General features: G+C 36.8%; 1 protein-coding gene across 1 annotated transcript in view; it reads right to left on the reverse strand.

The window, feature by feature from the left end:
- RAD51B (RAD51 paralog B) overlaps positions 1 to 21,746 on the reverse strand; it is a 606,121-nt gene that overhangs the window by 544,326 nt on the left and 40,049 nt on the right. The window contains exon 6 of the mRNA XM_068965287.1: positions 21,177 to 21,360. Coding sequence (XP_068821388.1) covers positions 21,177 to 21,360 — 184 coding nt within the window. The remainder of the gene's footprint in view (positions 1 to 21,176; positions 21,361 to 21,746) is intronic.

Here is a 21,746-nt window from a genome sequence, read left to right on the forward strand (position 1 = left end):
GAGGACTAGACAGGCAACTAGCAGTATCTGCCACAACCACCTGGTTAACACTCATTACCTACTACCTTACATCACATTGATCTTTTCTCACATATATGTCTTACATCCACTAGTAGAATATGAGTCTTGAAGCCAAAGATTATTTCATTACAAAATGCCTTAAATGGTAACTACCTTAAAACTATTAGCTATTTAAATTCTGAAGGAAAATATTTATATTATACTTAGTAAGAACGTCTAGGTCTCAGAAACGGTGAGGTTCTGAAACAAATGCACAGAAAAGATTTAATAATTTTTTCTTCAGCTTTTTTCAGGATAATTTCTCTGAGAAAATGATGGTGCAACTGAGCAATGAAATAAGCTTTGATAACGCCCTGCAGTATACAAATATCAACTGATCCCAGAGTTAGACTGAGTCATCAGAATGGTGTCTGGAAATCCTACACAAAGCTGACCAACACAGGCACTAGTCCAGCCCTTTATAAACACTGATGCAGGCTAATTAACAATTGCAGGGTACTTTGTAAACATAAAGGGCTGTTTATTTTTAAATAATCATAGTGATTTAGCAGTAAATGATAAACTTACTGTTAGTGCAACGGGAACCTTGTTGTAATTTCTAGAAATGACACTAGCTCACAAGTACTCCTGACCACTCATAACTTTACTGATCATCTATCTCTGTTTCTTTAAATAGCAGATGCTTTACCATCTGAGCCACTAAGGAAATCCAAATAATAACAGTAATATAGAAATCAGATGTTATTGAAATTTAACTTAAAATCAATCTTAACACTAGTCAGAAAACATTCTAAGACTTCTATTTTAGCTAAACAGAAATGTGTTATCTGAATTTTTAAAACTCTGGTTTATCATTCAAATAACTAAAACTGAAAACAGCCACTTCAGTTGGTTATGAAAATATCAATACTCACAAAGTGCTTTAGAATTTAGTCCTTTCATAGACAGATAGATCTTCTTTAAAAATTACTACATATGAAAGTGGTTTGTTAACTGTAAAAATCTCTATAAAAGTAATTTAGCAATCTGTATTAGCAATAAATATTACTAATAATATGAATCCTATTATTCATCTACTAGTTATAGTTTGTATTAGTAATAATATTACTATTATGAGTAACAATAACATTAAGGCTTATGAGAAGGAATTTATATGCCCCTTCTACAGATGAGGATACTGAGGCTCAGGAAGGAGAACTGATTGGACCATAATCACACAGTTAGTTGAAATATACTTGGTACTTAAACTAGTATCTTCAGACTTGAAATTCTAGGGTACTTTTTACTACATCATCCTGTTTGTATAGAATGTTTACTCTTCAAAACATGATTGACTCCCAAAGCTGCGGCAAGAAATGTCAAAGGAGAGGTCTACTGTTGAACAGAGAAGTGTCATTTCTAAGGCTCTAGAGCAAGCCAATCTCATGTCATTGGACAACCTGGTAAACTAAGCTAAAGATCACAAAGAAGAACAAAAGAGAGATTCACTGCAATATAGTCTAGGAAATGAAACCAACTGCAATAACTTTAAACTAGGAGCATTAAAAAAAAAACTTCAATTATAACATTTTCAGTATTTCTTTAAAATACTGCACCTTGGTCATCATAACTACAAACATTGCTTTATTTCAGTTCAAGTCAAAACTGTCCCTCCTTCAAATATATACACTAAAGATCCTTTGAGTCCTGATGCTTATAAAAACTACTTTAAGTTGTAAATTCCTAGGAACTTTTAATTAAATTAATTAACACCCAATTTTACCAGACACATCTGGCAATGCCATGAAACTGAAATATCTCCCGTATAGTCACAGCAAGTATTAAGTCTTCATTAAACCTCAGAGCAGAATCTTAGGAGGTTGTCTGTACTTCAGATGTTCCCTAAGAGAGGTCTAAAGTACAAGTGTCTAGAAATTATTTTCCTAAGACAGCATACCTAACACGGGATTTAGGCTAAGGTTCGCCAATTCCAGCTGGAAAATATAGAAACCCAACAAGTCTGCACATTCACTAGCAGATAAAAGGGATTAATTATACCCTTAACATACATGTATGATTTATATGCAGGTGGAAAAGCAACCAAGCTGTAACTGTTCAAATATTTCTCTTACTTGAAATACCAATACAGCTAACATAGAAGCACCTCTACCATTACACTTCCAAACAATCAAAGCATTAAAAGTGTGAGATCTCCCATTGAAAAAGCTTTGGAAGAAAGAATTCTGAGTACTGAACAGCTTTTAGTACTACATAAGAAGTAAGGGGACTTCCCTGGTGGCGCAGTGGATAAGAATCGGCCTGCCAAAGCAGGGGACACTGACGGGCTCGACGCCTGGTCAGGGAAGCTCCCACATGCTGCAGAGCAGCTAAGCCCATGCTACTGCAACTACTGAGGTCATCCTCTGGAGCCCATGAGCAGCAATTACTGAGCCCACGTGCCGCATCTACTGAAGCCCGAGTGCCTAGAGCCTGTACACCACAACTACTGAGCCCATGTCTGCAACTGCTGAAGCCTGCACGCCTAGAGCCTGTGCGCCACAAGAGAAGCCACGGCAATGAGAAGCTTGAGTACCACAAGGAAGAGTAGCCCCTGCTCACTGCAACTAGAGAAAACCCATGCAAAGCAATGAAGACCCAGGGCAGCCAAAAATAAATAAATAAAACTTTTTTCTTTTTTTTTAAGTGAGAGAGCAGAATAATTTTGACTAGTGCTTTAAGAAACAATGCTCCACTGTGAATAAAAAGTATGTGCATTGGAATCAAACAGATCTGAGTTCAAATTCTACCCCTTTCACTCACAAGCCATGTGATTCTGAGAAAGTTAAAATCTTTAATGCTTACAAGGCTCAATTTGTTCTGTAAAACAAGAATAATATAACCTGCCTCATAAAATTATTTAAAATATTAAATGAAAAATGTTTAAAATGTACTCATTACAATACCTGGAACAAAAACTTCAGTGCTCAGTAAGGTCCAGCTATTTATAATCAACAGTCTTTCAAGATGACAAACCAGAATGTCAACAGCTACTTACTTCTGCCAGTAAAACAATTAACACAAACTCTGAAATACTAAATAAAGGGTCCTTGATCTTAAAAGGGACTTCAAAACCCAAACATCTATGATCAAAACTTAATTTTAGAAGCAGCTTAGGTTTTTCAAACTGCTAGTGGTAAGAATAAGAGTCCTTGTTCTCTTTCTATCCACATACATTTTTCTCTCCCAGAACAATCAAAACAGTCTTAGGAATTAAAGAGCCATCAACTGATTTAATGTTTTACTTTTTTTTTGGCCATGCCATGCTGCTTGTGGGATCTTATTAATAATAGTTCCCCCACCAGGCATCAAACCCAGGACCCCAGCAGTAAGAACGCAGAGTCATCACCACTGGACCATCAGAGAATTCCTTAATGTTTTACTTTTAATAAGACATTTCCCAGCAGAGACAAATCAACATTAAGAGAATCAAAACAAATAGGAAAATGTGAAATTGAAATTTTTCAATATCAAGGATAAACAAAAGATTAAAAAGAGGGAAGGAAAAACTGCTCAAATAAACATCTAACTTTCAATAGTCTCTATTGTAAATTATTTTAATTGTAACAGCTGTTACATGTTTACACAGACTCAAGTATTTGGAAAATTTTCTTAAATCTTGGAAAGTTAATTAAACGCCTACTTTAATTCTTGTACTCAATACAGGAAAAAATTCTAACTGCCATTATTAAAACTGTTCTCTGTTTTAAGGCTAAACTTTGCCTAGGACTTCAAACTCTATTAAAATTATAAGTTATCTGAGAAATAAATTTATTTGACTTAATAAACTGATGGAAAACAGAAATGATAAAACTGGAAGCTTCCAGAAAGAAGTCAAAATTTACAATGTCAAAGAATTAAGTTAAAAAAAAATTTTTTTTAAATACAAAGATTCTTAAAGTGTAAAACTAAAACACTAACAACATATCAACATGTATGCACTTGGAAGATAAGCGTAATTAACTCAACAGATACACTGAAGAAAGACAAAGAACATACAACAATATGAACCAAAGAGATAATTTTTGTCTTTAAAAAACACAAGACAGTATCCTCTGACCAACCTCTCATCTAGCCAAGACTATATTTCAAATTCATTTGAATTTAATTAAACAGTGAGCTGTTTGTTGATTCCATAAACTCAAGATCCAATTTATCTACAATGCTTTCCTCTGATATGTTAAAAATCATAAAATAGAGTATTATCCCACATTGTTAAGCTTCCAAACAAGGCATTATAGTAATAATGTATCAGAGCACTAATGTTAAATTCCCACTCTGATGACCACAATTCTTTGTATAAAATCTTGATTAATGATGTCGGACAGAAGTTCTTCCATCATATTAAATTAAAGAAACCGAACTAGCAAATTATGAGCAAATCAATTTTAAAGAAGGAAAGGGGTTGGCAAAAGACATCCAAGTTTAGTTGCCAAGTATCTTTTCACTTTTTATAATGAATGTTAGAAGGTTTTCCCTTTAAGTATTGTAAGACGTGAAGTAGACAATTAAATATGCATTTCATAAATTGCATGAATAGAAAAAGTGATACAATCATTCTAAAAATATACATAGGACACTATTCAATATGGATACTATACTATATAGGCAGCTCTGGAGTATACCTATAAGACAGCTCTGTTTTCAGGAAGCTTCCTAATATAACTAAGGAGCCCAGACATGGACACACAAAAAATTTAAATAATACTGCAAAGCAATAAATGATTAAAGTTCCAATTTAGAAGTTAAGACCATGTATACTACAAAGAAGACAGAACAGATGGGGATTAAAACCTGTGTGTAGAATTAACTGGTACTTAAAAATCAAGTGGTACAAAACTCTCAGGAAAGAGAGAAAACGCGAGAGCTCAGACAACAAAGAAGAGTAAAGTTTAGAAAGGAGAGATGAAGGACATCCACAGCTAGAATAAACCCAGGGTGACCAGGGATAGACCAGCAGCCAGCACCAAAGAGAAAAAGTGGGAGAAGTAAGCTCGAACCAGGTGGAAGCAAACTTTGAATATCAGATCAGGAACTTAGAATGAATTATTCAACAAATACCAATTAAAGCAACTATTCTGTGTCATGTACCCCAATTCGAGATGCAAAGGATACAAGCATGAACAAAACAGAGAAGTTCTCTACCCTTATAGTGATGATAGTCTAGTGGCATATTCCATAAAAAAAATATGGTGCCATGCAATTCTTCAGAGCAGAGGATGTGATCAGAGATATACTCTGGGAAATTATGCAGCAGTAATAGGTACTTAGGTAGAAAAGCGACAGACCAATTAAGACACTGTAATAATAATCCAGGAGAGAAGATATAAGTGATAATATTCAATTCTGCAAATACTTCTTGAGCAGTCTCAGATAAAACACCTCATTTCTCTGCATCCCTGTTTTCACTTGAGAATTGAAGTTTGCCACTCAGCTACAACCTTAAGATACTCAACTGGAAAACTCTACAGGCACATCAAAGCACTGCCTAATAAATGTAAAGTAACAATAAAATCTAACAGCTACAACTTGCTTTCTTTCATCTCTAACTTTTTCTTACCAACTCAACCTTAGAATTATAATTCATCAGTTTAACCACTGTCTGTCTCCAAAAACACACTCTTTGAAAGAGAATGGACCATCAGAGTCAAGATCAGTTGAGACAGAATTTAGCTAGAGCCTATGAAGATCCACGATGAAAGCCTCTTGATGAAAGTGAGAGAGAAGAGTGAAAAAGCTGGCTTAAAACTCAACATTCAAAGAATGAAGATCATGGCATCTGGTCCCACTACTTTATGGCAAATAGATGGGGAAACAATGGAAATAGTGAGAGACTTTGTTTTCTTGGACTCCAAAATCACCGCAGATATAACTGCAGCCATGAAATTAAAAGACACTTGCTCCTTGGAAGAAAAGCTATGACAAACCTACACAGCATATTAAAAAGCAGAGAGATTACTTTCCCTACAAAGGTCCATCTAGTCAAGGCTATGGTTTTTCCAGTAGTCATGTATGGATGTGAGACGTGGACCATAAAGAAAGCTGAGCACAGAAGAATTGATGCTTTTGACTGTGGTGTTGGAGAAGACTCTTGAGAGCCCCTTGGACTGCAAGGAGATCCAACCAGTCAATCCTAAAGGAGATCAGTCCTGGGTGTTCATTAGAAGGACTGATGCTGAAGATGAAGCTTCAATATTTTGGCCACCCAATGCGAAGAGCTGACTCATTAGAAAAGACCCTGATGCCGGGAAAGATTGAAGGCAGGAGAAAGGACACAGGACAAGATATTTGGATGGCATCACAGACTCAATGGACATCAGTTTGAGTAAGCTCCAGGAGATGGTGAAGGACAGGGAAGCCTGACATGGGATGGCAAAGAGTCGGACATGACTGAGCAACTGAATAACAACAAAAACGAAGATCTATGCCACCTCTCTTTATTTCTCTCTGTGTAACCTGTTGTTCGAGTCTGAGTGAACTCCGGAAGTTGGTGATACACAGGGAGGCCTGGCGTGCTGCGATTCATGGGGTCGCAAAGAGTCGGACACGACTGAGCGACTGAACTGAACCGAACCTGTAGTTCCAAGTAAAGGACAGAGAAGGGAGTACACAAAGGCATTTACATATCTGTTAGAAACAGAAAAAGAATAGTGACAAGGTACTTATTTCATTCTCCATTATACCATAGAAAGCCATTTGTCTTCTACAAATAACTTATTTATAGAAGTCTTAAGGGCAAAGACTATGTTTTATTCATCATTATGATCTCATAGTGCCTAGCACAGAGTTTTGTACACACTGCTGAGGATCGAATTAGGAAAAGAAGAAGAGTGTCTGAGATCCAAAGAATAAGTGAGTAAACCAGGTATAGGAGAGTCAGACGGTAACAGCAACCATCAACAAAATAGCTGGAAGGGGATACAGCAGTAAGACATTTTTCCTTCTGAAGAGCTTGCAGACTTCTAAAGAAAAAAAAAATAGGAGGCGAGAGATAAAATATACCAAGCATGTGGAATGATAACGACTGAAATTAATAATTAATGGCTACCTCTTATTGAATGTATCAGACACTGCACAAGGAGATCAGCCCTGGGATTTCTTTGGAAGGAATGATACTAAAGCTGAAACTCCAGTACTTTGGATACCTCATGTGAAGAGTTGACTCATTGGAAAAGACTCTGATGCTGGGAGGGATTGGGGGCAGGAGGAGAAGGGGACGACAGAGGATGAGATGGCTGGATGGCATCACGGACTCAATGGACGTGAATCTGAGTGAACTCCAGAAGTTGGTGATGGACAGGGAGGCCTGGCGTGCTGCGATTCATGGGGTCGCAAAGAGTCGGACACGACTGAGCGACTCAAATGAACTGAACCTCTTATTGAATGTATCAAACACTGCACAAAGAACAGTACAGACATTATCTCATTTAATCCCACACCCCCATGAGTCGGATATTATTATCCGCATTTTTTCAAATGGGAAACTAAGAGTTGGAACTAGAACTTACTCAAGGTCATAAAACCAGCAAACAGTGAAACTATGATTCAAATCAACACCTAACTCCAAAGCCAGTACTCTTAACCACCCGGAACCAGGGTAGATAGCACTGAAGATGCTGGGAATTAATCTGATGATGGTACCTAGTATATACTGAAAATGGAGCCAGATTAGCTGAAAGATGAAGAGTAGCATCTAAATTGAAGTGGTATTAGGTAATACCTACAGGACCAGATGACTAAATGGAAGACATTCAGTGATTAAAACATAAGCCCTCTTCCAACACCCACTTTCCTTCTCCAGATGCAACCAACGGAGTTTCTTAATGAGTTTCCAGAGCCAATTTACACATATAAAAGCACCCAACCCACTCTGTCCTTTTCAATTTTTTATTTTAAAATAATTTTAGATTCATCCAATAAATAGTTGCAAAAAGAAATACAGAGAGTCCTTACATGCTCTTCACCCAGCTTCTCCTAATGTTGACATCTTTTATAAATAATCATAGTACACTGATCAAAACCAATAAATTAAGGCTGATGAAATACTAATTACTAAATTTTGTCAGTTTTGAACAATTAAATTAAGTTGCCATAAAAGTCCTAAACATTCTTGTACCTATCTACTAACGTCCCTGTGTGTCAGGGGTCTCTAAGACCACTTTCTGCCCCAATGATTCACTGAAAGGACTCCTAGGACTCAGAAAAGCTGTTACATTCAGTTATGGTTTAGTACAGCAAAAGGATACAGTTTGATATAAGCAAAAAGAAAAGGAGCATGAACAAAGTCCAGCAGAAACCAGGTACAAGCTTCCAGGTGTCCTCCCACAGTGGAGTTGCAGGGACGTGTTTAATTCTCCCAGAATTTATATGTGACAACACATGTGAAAAGTAAAGGCAACCAAGAGGGCTTGCCCAAGCTCTGGTGTTCAGAGTTTTTATTAGGGGTCAGCCACACGACATGCAGAGCCTGCGTGACTGACCTGAGCTACTGAGATTCCAGTCCCCTGGTAGCTCAGTTGGAAAGGAATCTGCCTGAAATGCAGGAGATCTGGGTTGAATTCCTGAGTCAGGAAGATCCCCTGGAGAAGGAAATGGCAACTCAATCCAGTATTCTTGCCTGGAAAACCATATGGACAGAGGAGCCTGGTGGGCTAGAGTCCATAGGGTCACAAGAATCAGACATGACTTAGCAACTAAACACCAGAGCAACATAAGTATTCACCATAAATCACACTGTTTGGATAAATCATCTGATTCAGCTGGTATTATGTGGTCCAAGGTATGCGGCATACAAAAACACTCTGAAGAATGTTCCAAAGGCTCTGAGTTCACTTCCCAGGAGCTGGTAGTCTTAAAAACCAGACTTTCTTGGGGGCATGCTAGGTCTGAGCAACCCACCCCAGCTGAGTTAATCTTTCCCTATACAACTTATGAATACATTTTTGGGTTATCTCCTTCATTTTAACAATGGGACAGTATTCCATTGTATGGATATTCTACCACTAATTTAGCCAATCACCCCACACTCATTCACCTTAAGTTGTTCCTAGCTTTATGCTCTAGTCAACAATAAAAACAAAGTTTTATAAAGTATAAAGAGTCACACAAAGGAAGAATATAATTTTTCTAGAATTATTATCAGTTACTAATGAAATAAAATAAAGACTTAGTCTGGACTGTTAGTTTCAGCCACCAAAATGAATATAGGGTACCATTAAGAATACTCTGACTTCAAATGTGAGTTAGCAAACACAAAGACTTTCTTATCTCATAGAATTCCCACAGTGTTTGCTTTCAGTAATTAAGATAAAAGTAATCAAACCAAAAATTGTATCATTTCTGAAAAATCATATAATAACATTCAGTTCAGTTCAGTCGCTCAGTCGTGTCCGACTCCTTGCGACGCCATGAATTGCAGCACGCCAGGCCTCCCTGTCCATCAACATCTCCAGGAGTTCACTCAGACTCGCATCCATCAAGTCAGTGATGTCATCCAGCCATCTCATCCTCTGTCGTCCCTTTCTCCTCCTGCCCCCAATCCCTCCCAGCATCAAAGTCTTTTCCAATGAGTCAACTCTTCACATGAGGTGGCCAAAGTACTGGAGTTTCAGCTTTAGCATCATTCCTTGCAAAGAAATCCCAGGGTTGATCTCCTTCAGAATGGACTGGTTGGATCTCCTTGCAGTCCAAGGGACTCTCAAGAGTCTTCTCCAACACCACAATTCAAAAGCATCAACTCTTCGGCGCTCAGCCTTCTTCACAGTCCAACTCTCACATCCATACATGACTACTAGCAAAACCATAGCCTTGACTAGACGGACCTTAGTTGGCAAAGTAATGTCTCTGCTTTTGAATATGCTATCTAGGTTGGTCATAACTTTCCTTCCAAGGAGTAAGTGTCTTTTAATTTCATGGCTGCAGTCACCATCTGCAGTGATTTTGGAGCCCCAAAAAATAAAGTCTGACACTGTTTCCACTGTTTCTCCATTTATTTCCCGTGGAGTGATGGGACCGGAGGTCATGATCTTCATTTTCTGAATGTTGAGCTTTAAGCCAACTTTACATAAGAATAAAATATAACTATAGAGAGTGTGGAAAATTCAGAAAGAGATGAGAATATCAGACCACCTGACCTGCCTCTTGAGAAACCTATATGCAGGTCAGGAAGCAACAGTTAGAACTGGACATGGAACAACAGACTGGTTCTAAATAGGAAAAGGAGTACGTCAAGGCTGTATATTGTCACCCTGCTTATTTAACTTATATACAGAGTACATCATGAGAAACGCTGGGTTGGAAGAAGCACAAGCTGGAATCAAGATTGCCAGGAGAAAGATCAATAACCTCAGATATGCAGATGACACCACCCTTATGGCAGAAAGTGAAGAGGAACTAAAAAGCCTCTTGATGAAAGTGAAAGAGGAGAGTGAAAAAGTTGGCTTAAAGCTCAACATTCAGAAAACTAAGATCATGACATCTGGTCCCATCACTTCATGGCAGATAGATGGGGAAACAGTGGAAACAGTGTCAGACTTAATTTTTTGGGGCTCCAAAATCACTGCAGATGGTGACTGCAGCCATGAAATTAAAAGACGCTTACTCCTTGGAAGGAAAGTTATGATCAACCTAGATAGCATATTCAAAAGCAGAGACATTACTTTCCCAACAAAGTTCCGTCTAGTCAAGGCTATGGTTTTTCCAGTGGTCACTGGATGTGAGAGTTGGACTGTGAAGAAAGCTGAACACCGAGGAATTGATGCTTTTGAACTGTGGTGTTGGAGAAGACTCTTGAGAGTCTCTTGAACTACAAGGAGATCCAACCATCCATCCTAAAGGAGATCAGTTCTGGGTGTTCACTGGAAGGACTGATGTTGAAGCTGAAACTCCAATACTTTGGCCACCTGATTAGAAGAGCTGACTCATTTGAAAAGACTCTGATGCTGGGAAAGATTGAAGGCAGGAGGAAAAGGGGACAACAGAGAATGAGATGGCTGGATGGCATCACCAACTCGATGGACATGGGTTTGGGTGGACTCTGGGAGTTGGTGATAGACAGGGAGGCCTGGTGTGCTGCAATTCACGGGTTGCAAAGAGTCAGACACGACTGAGCGACTGGACTGAACTGAACTGAACTGAATGATAAAAAGTAATGGCAGAATTCAAATGTAAATGCATTCAATGCCAAGGTGAAGGCCAAATGAAGTCATCCTTCCCAAAATGAAAAAGATGTTACAGTAGTTCAAATTTGAGGCATCACATGAAATACAGTAAATACACACACACACACACACACACATAATTCAAAAGAAGCTATACCATAAGTTAGTATATTTATATCACAAGTAATAGTTTAATTTAGCAAATTATCATCTATAATATGAGAATAATTAATTTGAATAGTACTGTGTTATTTATAAATACAACCCACTTTTATGGTTTCTTAAGTATGGTTTAATACGAAGAGTTATTAACTACTTTTTGGTAAAGAACCTGCCTGCCAATGCTGGAGACATAAGAGACTCGGATTCAGTCCCTGTGTTGGAAAGATCCCTAGAGGAGGAAATGGCAACCCACTGCAGTATTCTTGCCTGGAAAATCCCATGGAAAGAAGAGCCTAGCGGGCTATAGTCCATAGGGTCACAAAGAGTCAGACATGACTGAAGTGACTTAGCACATAATTCTATATACTTCTATGATATTTAATAATCCTGAAGTCAGAAATGGAGGTTAATGAAAGTATTACTTGCATTTAAAAGGGGCCAATGCCTTACACCAGTTCGAGAAACCCTGCTTTATGAGGAGACTGCTCTCTGACCCTTCCTCTAAAATCCTTATCCTACTGGTAGCAACCAGCTTGGGTCCTGAAGCTAAGGAGAAAAGGGAAAGGGGCAGATCAGGCGTGGCAAACTAAGGCTTGTGACACTCCATCTGGTTTTTATCGTATTGAACTGCAACCATACCTATTTGTTTACAAATTGTTTCAGGCTCCTTTATGCTACTATGGCTGATTGAGTAGTTGCCACAGAGACCGTAGGGCCTATAAAACCTAAAATATTACTATCTGGCTCTTCACAGAAAAGATTTGCTGACCTTTGGCCAGTGAGCTAATAGGGCAAAACGAGAATGTGCTCACTGGCATTTGAAAGTCCTGAAGCAAACAAGTGGGAAGCAAAGCATTACTGTTTCTAGAAGAGAGATAAGACAATAAGATTCTCTGATTTATAAAATGAAGATGTTAATATTAGACATAAGAGCCCCTTGCAGCTTTTTTTTTTTTTTTTACTTGTTAAGTTGTATTTGAAGCTCTGTGATAAACAAATTGAATTTAAAAGAACAACCAGTTACTACTATAACCCAGACCTGTCTGGGCTGTTTCTGGTGTTTGGTGATTATGAATTAAACCACTAAAAATATTTTCAGATTTTTGCACTGATATGTATCATTTATTTGGGTAAAAAGAACACCTAGGAGAAAGATTGATGGGTCATATGGTTAAAGTAGATGTTTATAAGAAACTGTTTTCCATGGTGGGAATACTATTTACAGCATTTCCATCAGTATGTAGGAGAATTCAAGGTGCTCTGTATACTCATATCTTTGTCAGTATTTGGTAATGTCAGGATTTTTGTTTTTGTTTTTTGAAGTATTTTAATAGGTATATAGTAGTACTGCATTGTGATTTTAATTTGCATTTGTTAATGACTAATGATTTTGAGTATATTTTCTCATGCTTATTTGTCATCTGTATATCTTTCTTGCTGAAGTGCTTATTCAAATATTTTGCCCATTTTTTTGTCCATTTTTAAAATTAGATTGTTAAGAGTTTTCATAGTTCCTTATATTTCTAGCTACCAGTCCTTTAACATATGAGTTGCACAAATATTATCTCAGTCTGTGGCTTACTTTTTCATTTTCTGAAGTGTCTTCAAAGAATAGAAATGTTAATATTTCATAGTTAATGTTTTTTAATGTCATTTAAGAAATCTTTGCCTGGCCCCAGGCCACAAAGATTTTCTCCCATTTTTTTTCCTAAAAGTTTTATAGTTTTAGGTTTTATGATAGGTGTATGATTCATTTTGAGTTGAGTTTCTATAATAATGAAAGGAATTCATTTGTTGTTTTTTACATATGGATATCCACTAGTTCTAGCATCATTTGTTGACAAACTATTCCTTTTCCATTGACTTCTCTTAGCATCTTTGTTCAAAATTAACTGCAAACTGTGGATTTCTTCACTCTCTATTCTGTTCCATTGATCTGGTGTCAATCCTATCACCAATACAATGTTGTCTTAATTATTACGGCTTTATAGTAGCTATTAAAATCAGGGAGTGCAAGTCTTCTAACTATACTTCCTTTTTCATAAATGGCTCGAGCTATTCTCAATCTTTTGTTTCTTACATAGATTTCACGGTCAGATTATTGACTTCTACCCAAAAGCCTACTGGGATCTACAGGACTGTGTATTGAATATACAGAGCAATTTGGAGAGAATTAACATTGTGACACTTCTGAGTCTTGAGTATATGAGCATGGTATATTTTCATTTATTTAAGTCTACTTTGATTCCTGTCATCAATGTTTTATAGCTTTCGGCATAAAAAACCTTACATATATTTTGCTACATTTATCACCAAATATTTCATGGTTTAAGGTTCTCTTATTAATAGGACAGGTTTTAAGTTTTGATTTCCAATTGTCCACCACTAGCTTACAGAAAAACAATTAATGTCTATATATTGATTTCCATACTCTATGATCTTACTAAAATCACTTGTTAAATCTAGTAGCCTTTTTGGGTAAAATCTTTGGGGTTTTCTACTAAATATATCATACTGTCTATGAGTAAAGATAGTCTTATTTCTTCTAATCTGAATATACTTAAATTCTTTTTCTTGCCATATCACACTGGCTAGATTCAACAATACAGTGCTAATTAGATATCGCAAGAATAGACCATCTTTGCCTTATTCCCAATCTTAGGAAGAAAGAAGTCAGTATTTCACTGTTGCTGCTAAGTCACTTCCGACTCTTAGCAACCCCATGGACTGCAGCCTACCAGGCTCCTCCATCCATGGGATTTTCCAGGCAAGAGTTCACTATTAAGTATTAAATCCTTTATCAGATTTAGAAAGTTCCCTTCTACTCTGGGTTTGCTCAGAGTTTTCATCATAAATAGTTAATGGATTTTGTCAATGGTTTTTTCTTCCTACATCTACTGAAATGATCTTTTTTATTTATCTGTTGCTCTGGTACATTTTACATTTTAATGTTGCATTCAAAATCAGCCTGCTGCTGCTGCTGCTGCTAAGTCACTTCAGTCGTGTCCGACTCTGTGTGACCCCATAGACGGCAGCCCACCAGGCTCCCTCGTCCCTGGGATTCTCCAGGCAAGAACACTGGAGTAGGTTGACATTTCCTTCTCCAATGCATGAAAGTAAAAAGTGTAAGTGAAGTCGCTCAGTCGTGTATGACCCCTCAGCGACCCCATGGACTGCAGCCTTCCAGGCTCCGCTGTCCATGGGATTTTCCAGGCCAGAAATCAGCCTAGCAATCCTGAAATAAGCTCTACTTGGTCATGATGTATTCACTCTTTTTATTTATTGCTAAATTTACTTTGTTAATATTTTTAAGGATTTGTATATTTATGTTCATGAGAAACATCAGTCTGTAGTTGTTTGTGTAGAACTGATATTACTTCACCCTTAAATGGTTGATAGATTTTACCAGTGAATTTTACCTAGAATTTTCTCCATGGGATTTTATTAATTTATGTAATTTTTAATTGAAGGATAATTGCTTTTCATAATTTTGTTGTTTTCTGTCAAACCTCAACATGAATCACCCATAGGTATACATATCTCCCCTCCCGCTTGAATCTCCTTCCCATCTCCCTCCCCATCCCACCCCTCTAGGGTTGATACAGAGCCCCTGTTTGGGTTCCCAGAGATATACAGCAAATTCCCATTGGCTATCTATTTTACATATGGTTATGTAAGTTTACATGTTACTCTCTCCATACATCTCACCCTCTCCTCTCCTCTCCCCATGTCCATAAGTCTGTTCTCTGTGTCTGTTTCTCCACTGCTGCCCTGCAGATAAATTCTTGGTATCATCTTTCTAAATTCCATATATATGTATTAGTATATGATATTTATCTTTCTCTTTCTGACTTATTTCACTCTGTACAATAGGCTCTAGGTTCATCCACTTCGTTAGAACTGACTCAAATGTGTTCCTTTTATGGCTGAGTAATATTTCATTGTGTATATTTACCACAACTTCTTTATCCATTCATCGTCAATGGACATCTAGGTTGCTTCCATGTTCTAGCTACTGTAAATAGTGCTACAATGAACACTGGGGTACATGTGTCTTTTTCAATTTTGGTTTCCTCAGAGTATATGCCTAGGAGTGCGATTGTTGGGTCATGTGGTGGTTTTATTCCTAGTTTTCTAAGGAATCTCCCTACCATCTTCCATAGTGGCTGTATCAATTTACATTCCCACCAACACTGCAAGAGGGTTCTCTTTTCTCCACACCCTCTCTAGCATTTATTCTTTGTAGACTTTTTGATGATGGCCATTCTGACCCGTGTGAGGTGATATCTCATTGTAGTTTTGACTTGCATTTCTCTAATAACAAGCGACGTTGAGCATCTTTTCATGTGTTTGCTAGCCATCTGTATGTCTTCTTTGGAGAAATGTCTATTCAGGTCTTTTTCCCACTTTTTGATTGGGTTGTTTATTTTTCTGGTATTGAGTTGTACAAGCTGCTTGTATATTTTTGGAATTAATTTTGGAATTAATCTTTTAGTTAGTTGTTTCATTTGCTATTATTTTCTCCCATTCTGAGGGTTGTCTTTTCACTTTGTTTATAGTTTCCTTTGCTGTGCAAAAGTTTTTAAGCTTAACTAGGTCCCACTTGTATATTTTTCAAAAAATTGATGCTTTTGAACTGTGGTGTTGGAGAAGACTCTTGAGAGTCCCCTGGACTGCAAGGAGATACAACCAGTCCATTCTAAAGGAGATCAGCCCTGGGTGTTCTTTGGAAGGAATGATGCTAAAGCTGAAACTCCAATACTTTGGCCACCTCATGTGAAGAGTTGACTCACTGGAAAAGACTCTGATGCTGGGAGGGATTGGGAGTAGGAGGAGAAGGGGACGACAGAGGATGAGATGAGGGGATGGCATCACCAACTCGATGGACGTGAGTCTGAGTGAACTCCGGGAGTTAGTGATGGACAGGGAGGCCTGGCATGCTGTGATTCATGGGGTCGCAAAGAGTCGGACACAACTGAGCGACTGAACTGTATATTTTTGTTTTTATTTCTATTACTCTAGGTGGTGGGTCATAGAGGATCTTGCTTTCATTTACGTCATTGAGTGTCCTGCCTATGTTTTCCTCTAAGAGTTTTACAGTTTATGGTCTTACATTTAGGTCTTTAACCCATTTTGAGTTTATCTTTGTGTATGGTGTTAGGAAGTGTTCTAATTTCCTCCTTTTACATGTAGCTGTCTCTTCATGGGATATTTAACTACAAATTCAATTTCTGTTCTTTTTAATAGTTTTGTTTACTTGTTTTTGGCTGTGCTGGATTTTTGTTGCTGCATGGGCTTTTCTCTAATTGCAGCAAGCAGGGGCTACTCCCTAGTTATGGTGTGTGTGCTTCTCAATGTGGTGGTTTCTCCTGTTGTGGAGCTGGGTGCTAGGGTGCGTGGGCTTCAGTAGTTGCAGCACATAGGTTCAACAGCTATGACTCCCAGGCTCTTCAGACCACAGGTTCAACAGCTGGGGCACATGGGCTTAGTTGCTTTGTAGCAGCATGTGGGATCTTCCCAAATCAGGGGTCAAACCCAAGTCTCCCACATTGGCAGGTGGTTTCTTTACCACTGAGCCAATAGGGAAGTCCCTTAAACCTCATTGCTTTAATGGATATGGGACTATCCAGGTTATATGGTTCTTCCTCAGAAAGCTTTGGTAGTTTATAGCTTTCAAAGAATTTATCCATTTCATCACTAAATTTAGTGAAATGAAGTTGATCATAACAATCCCTTATTGTTCATTTAATATCTTAGGACCTCCAGTGATATATAACTTCTCATTCCTGATACTGTTAATTTGCCTTTTCTCTCTTTTTTCTCTTGATCAGTCTGGGGAGTCTTATCAACTCCACTAAACTTTTCAAAGGACCAGCTTTTTATTTCACTGATTTTTTTTTCTATTGTTTCCTATTTTTAATTTCATGAATTTATGCTTTTATCTTCCTTAGTTCCTTCCTTCTGCTTATTTTGGATTTAATTTTTTTCTACTTTTCACTAGCTTAGATCACTGAATGCTTTAAATAAATATTAAATAAAAATCAAATAATAAATATTAAAATTAAGTAATAAATATTAGTTTGATGTTAAATATTAAAATTGATATTAAATATTAAATGTCTCTTTCTTTAATCAAGTGCTTATAGCAGAAAAAAAATCCCCTCCAAGCACTGACTTAGCTGCAACCCACAGATTTTGATACACTGTATTTTCACTTTTACTTATTTCAAAATATTTCCTAAGTTCTTAGAAGATTTATTCTGTGACTCATGAGTTATTTAGAAGTGTTTTTACTTAATTTGCAAATACCTGTGAATTTTCCAGACATGTTTCTGTTTCTAGTTCAATTTTCTTGTGGTTAAAAAACATACTTTGTACTATTTCAATCTTTTAAATATGTTGAGATTTATTTTATGGCACCAAATATAGTTTATTCTGGTGAATATCTCATGTGTACCTGAAAGGAGTATGTATTCTGCAGGCATTTAAGTGGAAAGTTTTATAATCTAATCTAATATCAATTAGATGAAGCTGATTGATGTTATTTTTCTGACTTTCTATTTATTCCATTAGTTACTGAGAAAGGAAGTTGAAATCTCCATGCACATAGATATGCTTGCATATGAACATACATATGAGCATCTTCCATATTCATGGGTTCCAAAACTGAGGAGTCAACCAACCATGGATCAAAAATTCTCACTTAAAGAATTTCTGATGCAAAGCCCTGAACATAACACCCACGGATAAGGAGGACCACTATTTTACACAAGGGACTTGAACATCTGCAGACTTTGGTATCTGTGGGTGTTCTGGAAGCAAGTTCCTACAGAAACTGAGGGACAACTGTACATACCACACACAAACATATACACAGTGTGATGATCAAAATGAAATACAAATTATATCTTAAGCTTTTTTCCCACATTTTGAAAGCACTGAAGTTTCACTATAGAGAAATATTTAAATATTTAAATTCAATGAAGCAATCAACCCACCACCCAAGTTGGTTTGACTCTTTATTCTCCTCTGAATGAAAACATACCTAAAGTGTATCAATATGCCAGGTTTCCTGGCCCTATCCACCACCTCAGATCCACAGCCAAAGAACAGGTTGGAGGGCCTGGCTTTTTGCCTAGTCTTCAGAGATCATCAGACATTCACTTTTCACAGTTTTACTAAACTGAGATAAAATCTCTTCTAAAATTCCTGGCTTTGTGATACTATCTAGATCTCTAAAGCCTTTTCCAAGCTTAAGAATCTTAAAAACTATTTTTCTTCCTATAAGACACCAGAGTAAACTGAGTGCAGCTCCTATATGATAAGATTCTGCCATCTAAAATTATATTTTATCACTATATAGATAGTAAATAATATTAAAGATAGGATCAAAATAGAATTTAAAGCAAATGATAAATTTTAAGTTCAATATAAATATATACATGATTAAATCAAGCCTACGAAGAAATGCAATATCTAAGTTCACACATTCAATGTGCCTACTATGTGTTAGGCACTATTCCTAGTACTGAGAATAAAGCCAAGAACGAAGAAGACAGAGTCCCTATAACCATACAATGGGGTGGTGGGGACACACAAGCAATAAACATAGAAATATATAATGCTAGAGGGTGAAAACTATGATGGAGGAAAATAAACCATAACAAAAGAGAGAGACACAAGTAGTGTGATTAATACTTGTATGGTCAGCGAACTCCTCACTAACAAGACAACAGGAGACAATAAGTCAATGGATATAGTGGAGGAATATTTCAGGCTAAGGAACAGCAAACACTTACTGGGACAGGAACGATTGTGGACATGTTTGAGTAAACACAAACAGGAGACCCCAGTTCGATTCCTGGGACAGGAAGATCCACTGGAGAAGGGATAGGCTACCCACTCCAGTATTTTTGGACTTTCCTGTGGCTCAGCTGGTAAAGAATCTGCCTGCAATGCAGGAGACCTAGGTTAGATCCCTGGGCTGGGAAGATCCCCTGCAGAAGGGAAAGGGCTACCCACTCCAGAATTCTGGCCTGGAGAATTCCATGGGCTGTATAGTACATGGGGTCACAAAGAGTCAGACATGACTGAGTGACTTTCACTTTGAGTAAATACAAAGAGGCATAAGGCTTGCTAATTTGAAAGGTACAATGAACCAAAAGACAACATACTTTGTAACATATTTTGTTCCACACGAAGCCACCTATTCAAAGTATAGTATAAAAGTTTAAAAGTTCATGGTTTTCCATTCAGACAAGCTAACTAGGCTAGGAAAAGTCAGACATTTCCTAAAGGAAGTATTTTTCAAAACCTTTCTAAAACCAATACTGATTTGTCAGAAAAGCCAATACCATACTGTGTTATATAAATATATGTTGTAGTCTGCATTTACCTCTAAACAGAAAAACAAAGGCAAAGACAGAGGAATATGGAGATGCTAAGCACCCATTCTTTCAGAGGGCTCTATTAAAAACAAACAAAAGCAGAGGCCCTTTCTCACTCAGAAAAATAACCACCTGAGAAAAAACTGAAATGCATTAGTCTATAATTACAATAGAAAAACAACAAATACAACTTTTAAAAAGTGAATTTTCATATTTTACATAAGATTAAATAGGCAACAGTATGAATTAATGAAATAAACATATACACTTAACTTTTCCACTCAATCAACTCTATAAAATATTTTTTAATTCCCTATTCCCTTTGACCAGGAAATATACAGTTTGAATTTGTCCTTTTATGTAACTGTAACAAAATTTAAAAGATAAACATCATCCAAGATAACTTTTACAGCACTTGATTCACCAGGAATTATACCATATAATCCAAAATATGAATTTAAAAGCCATTAAGACATGCAGAACTTTCTGAATATCACATTTTCTCCCTCAACTCCTTGTTTTGGTTTATAAATCTCAAAGGCTATGTGATAGTTTCCACTAATGGTACATATTCCTATGTTACAAAGATCCAAGGTTTTAATTTTCCGAACAAATCTAAAAATTATAAAATCATTACTAAATTTTATCTCAGTTTAAGGAATTTTCCTATCTTCTGTTGAGATGATACATGGCTAAAATTTAAAAGCCTGACAGTACTAAATGCTAGCAAGACTTCAGAACAAGTCGTACTCTCCCACACACTACTGATGGGAATATAACTAACTTATTGCTCTTGTAGCTTACCCACCACAAACTCTTATAATACATCTCATCTTCAGATTTCCTGGTCCACTACTGAAAGTCATGCCAAAAATAAGTTTTCAAGTTTTCCTTACTTACATTTTCATTACTATCACTCCCAACGTTCATGCCCTAAGAATCAACCTCTGGCTTTTGAAGCAAACCAACTGCTAAAGCATACAAAACAGCACTGAACACAATAACAATATCTAAACCTTAAAAATTTATAAAATTGACAAATACTGTCATTAAAAAAAAAAGGTATATCGATATGGGCGATTTCATGGAGTTTTAATTCTTATTACTTACCTCAATATAACAAAAGTAATATAAAAACATGCACAAAGAGTAACCAATGAGAAGAAAAGGGCTGACTACAGAACTTTGGAAAATAATATTTAAATCTGTTCTAGGCTCAAATTATGAAAAAGATAAAACAATCTCAACAGATAAACAAATTTTAGAAGACGGTGGTATTTGCTATAGCAATCAGACTGTGTTACCCTTAATAAGTCACCTGTTTTATAATTCTTTCTAATTATATTATTTGATATTATAAATTAATGAACTTCATATAAAAGAAAGGAAAAAAAGAAAAAGAAAAACTTACTGGGATTGAAAATTCCTCAGCCAAATACTTCAAAGAGGCTGCTTCCCTTGCCAAGAACTTGTTCCTTTCTCTCATGTTGCCCTGAAGTTGTGTATCAAACTCCTTTCTTACCACAGAAGCAACAGAGTCAATAATCACAAGTTTAACTCCTTTTGAAATAATTTCTTCTTCTAAGGATTCAATCCTGTAAAAGCAGAAGATATAAGATAGTGGATGACTTTAAGGTATAATTCTTAAAAATAGAGCACTGCAAAGGTTAACCAACTTTAAAACAACAAATTACTCTTCTCTAAGTTACAGTAGTTAGTACAGATATTCTCAATAAACATAACTTATTTTCCAGCTCTTCCATACATATTGCATTCTTTTGTAAATAGGCCAAAATATTTTCCTTTAGATTTATTCCTTGGTTTTTTCATGATATTGCTAAAGCTCCAGTTTTAGAGCAAAACTACTTGCAGTGGCCAGTCTCCAAAATGGCCCCCACTTACTCCCATCTCCCAGTATTCACATCCCTATGGAGTCCCCTTCCCAACTGTACCAGGGTTCGTCTGTGGACCAAATGACAAA

This window comes from Capricornis sumatraensis, chromosome 2 (genome assembly GCF_032405125.1).
Source record: "Capricornis sumatraensis isolate serow.1 chromosome 2, serow.2, whole genome shotgun sequence".
Taxonomy (NCBI): domain Eukaryota; kingdom Metazoa; phylum Chordata; class Mammalia; order Artiodactyla; family Bovidae; genus Capricornis; species Capricornis sumatraensis.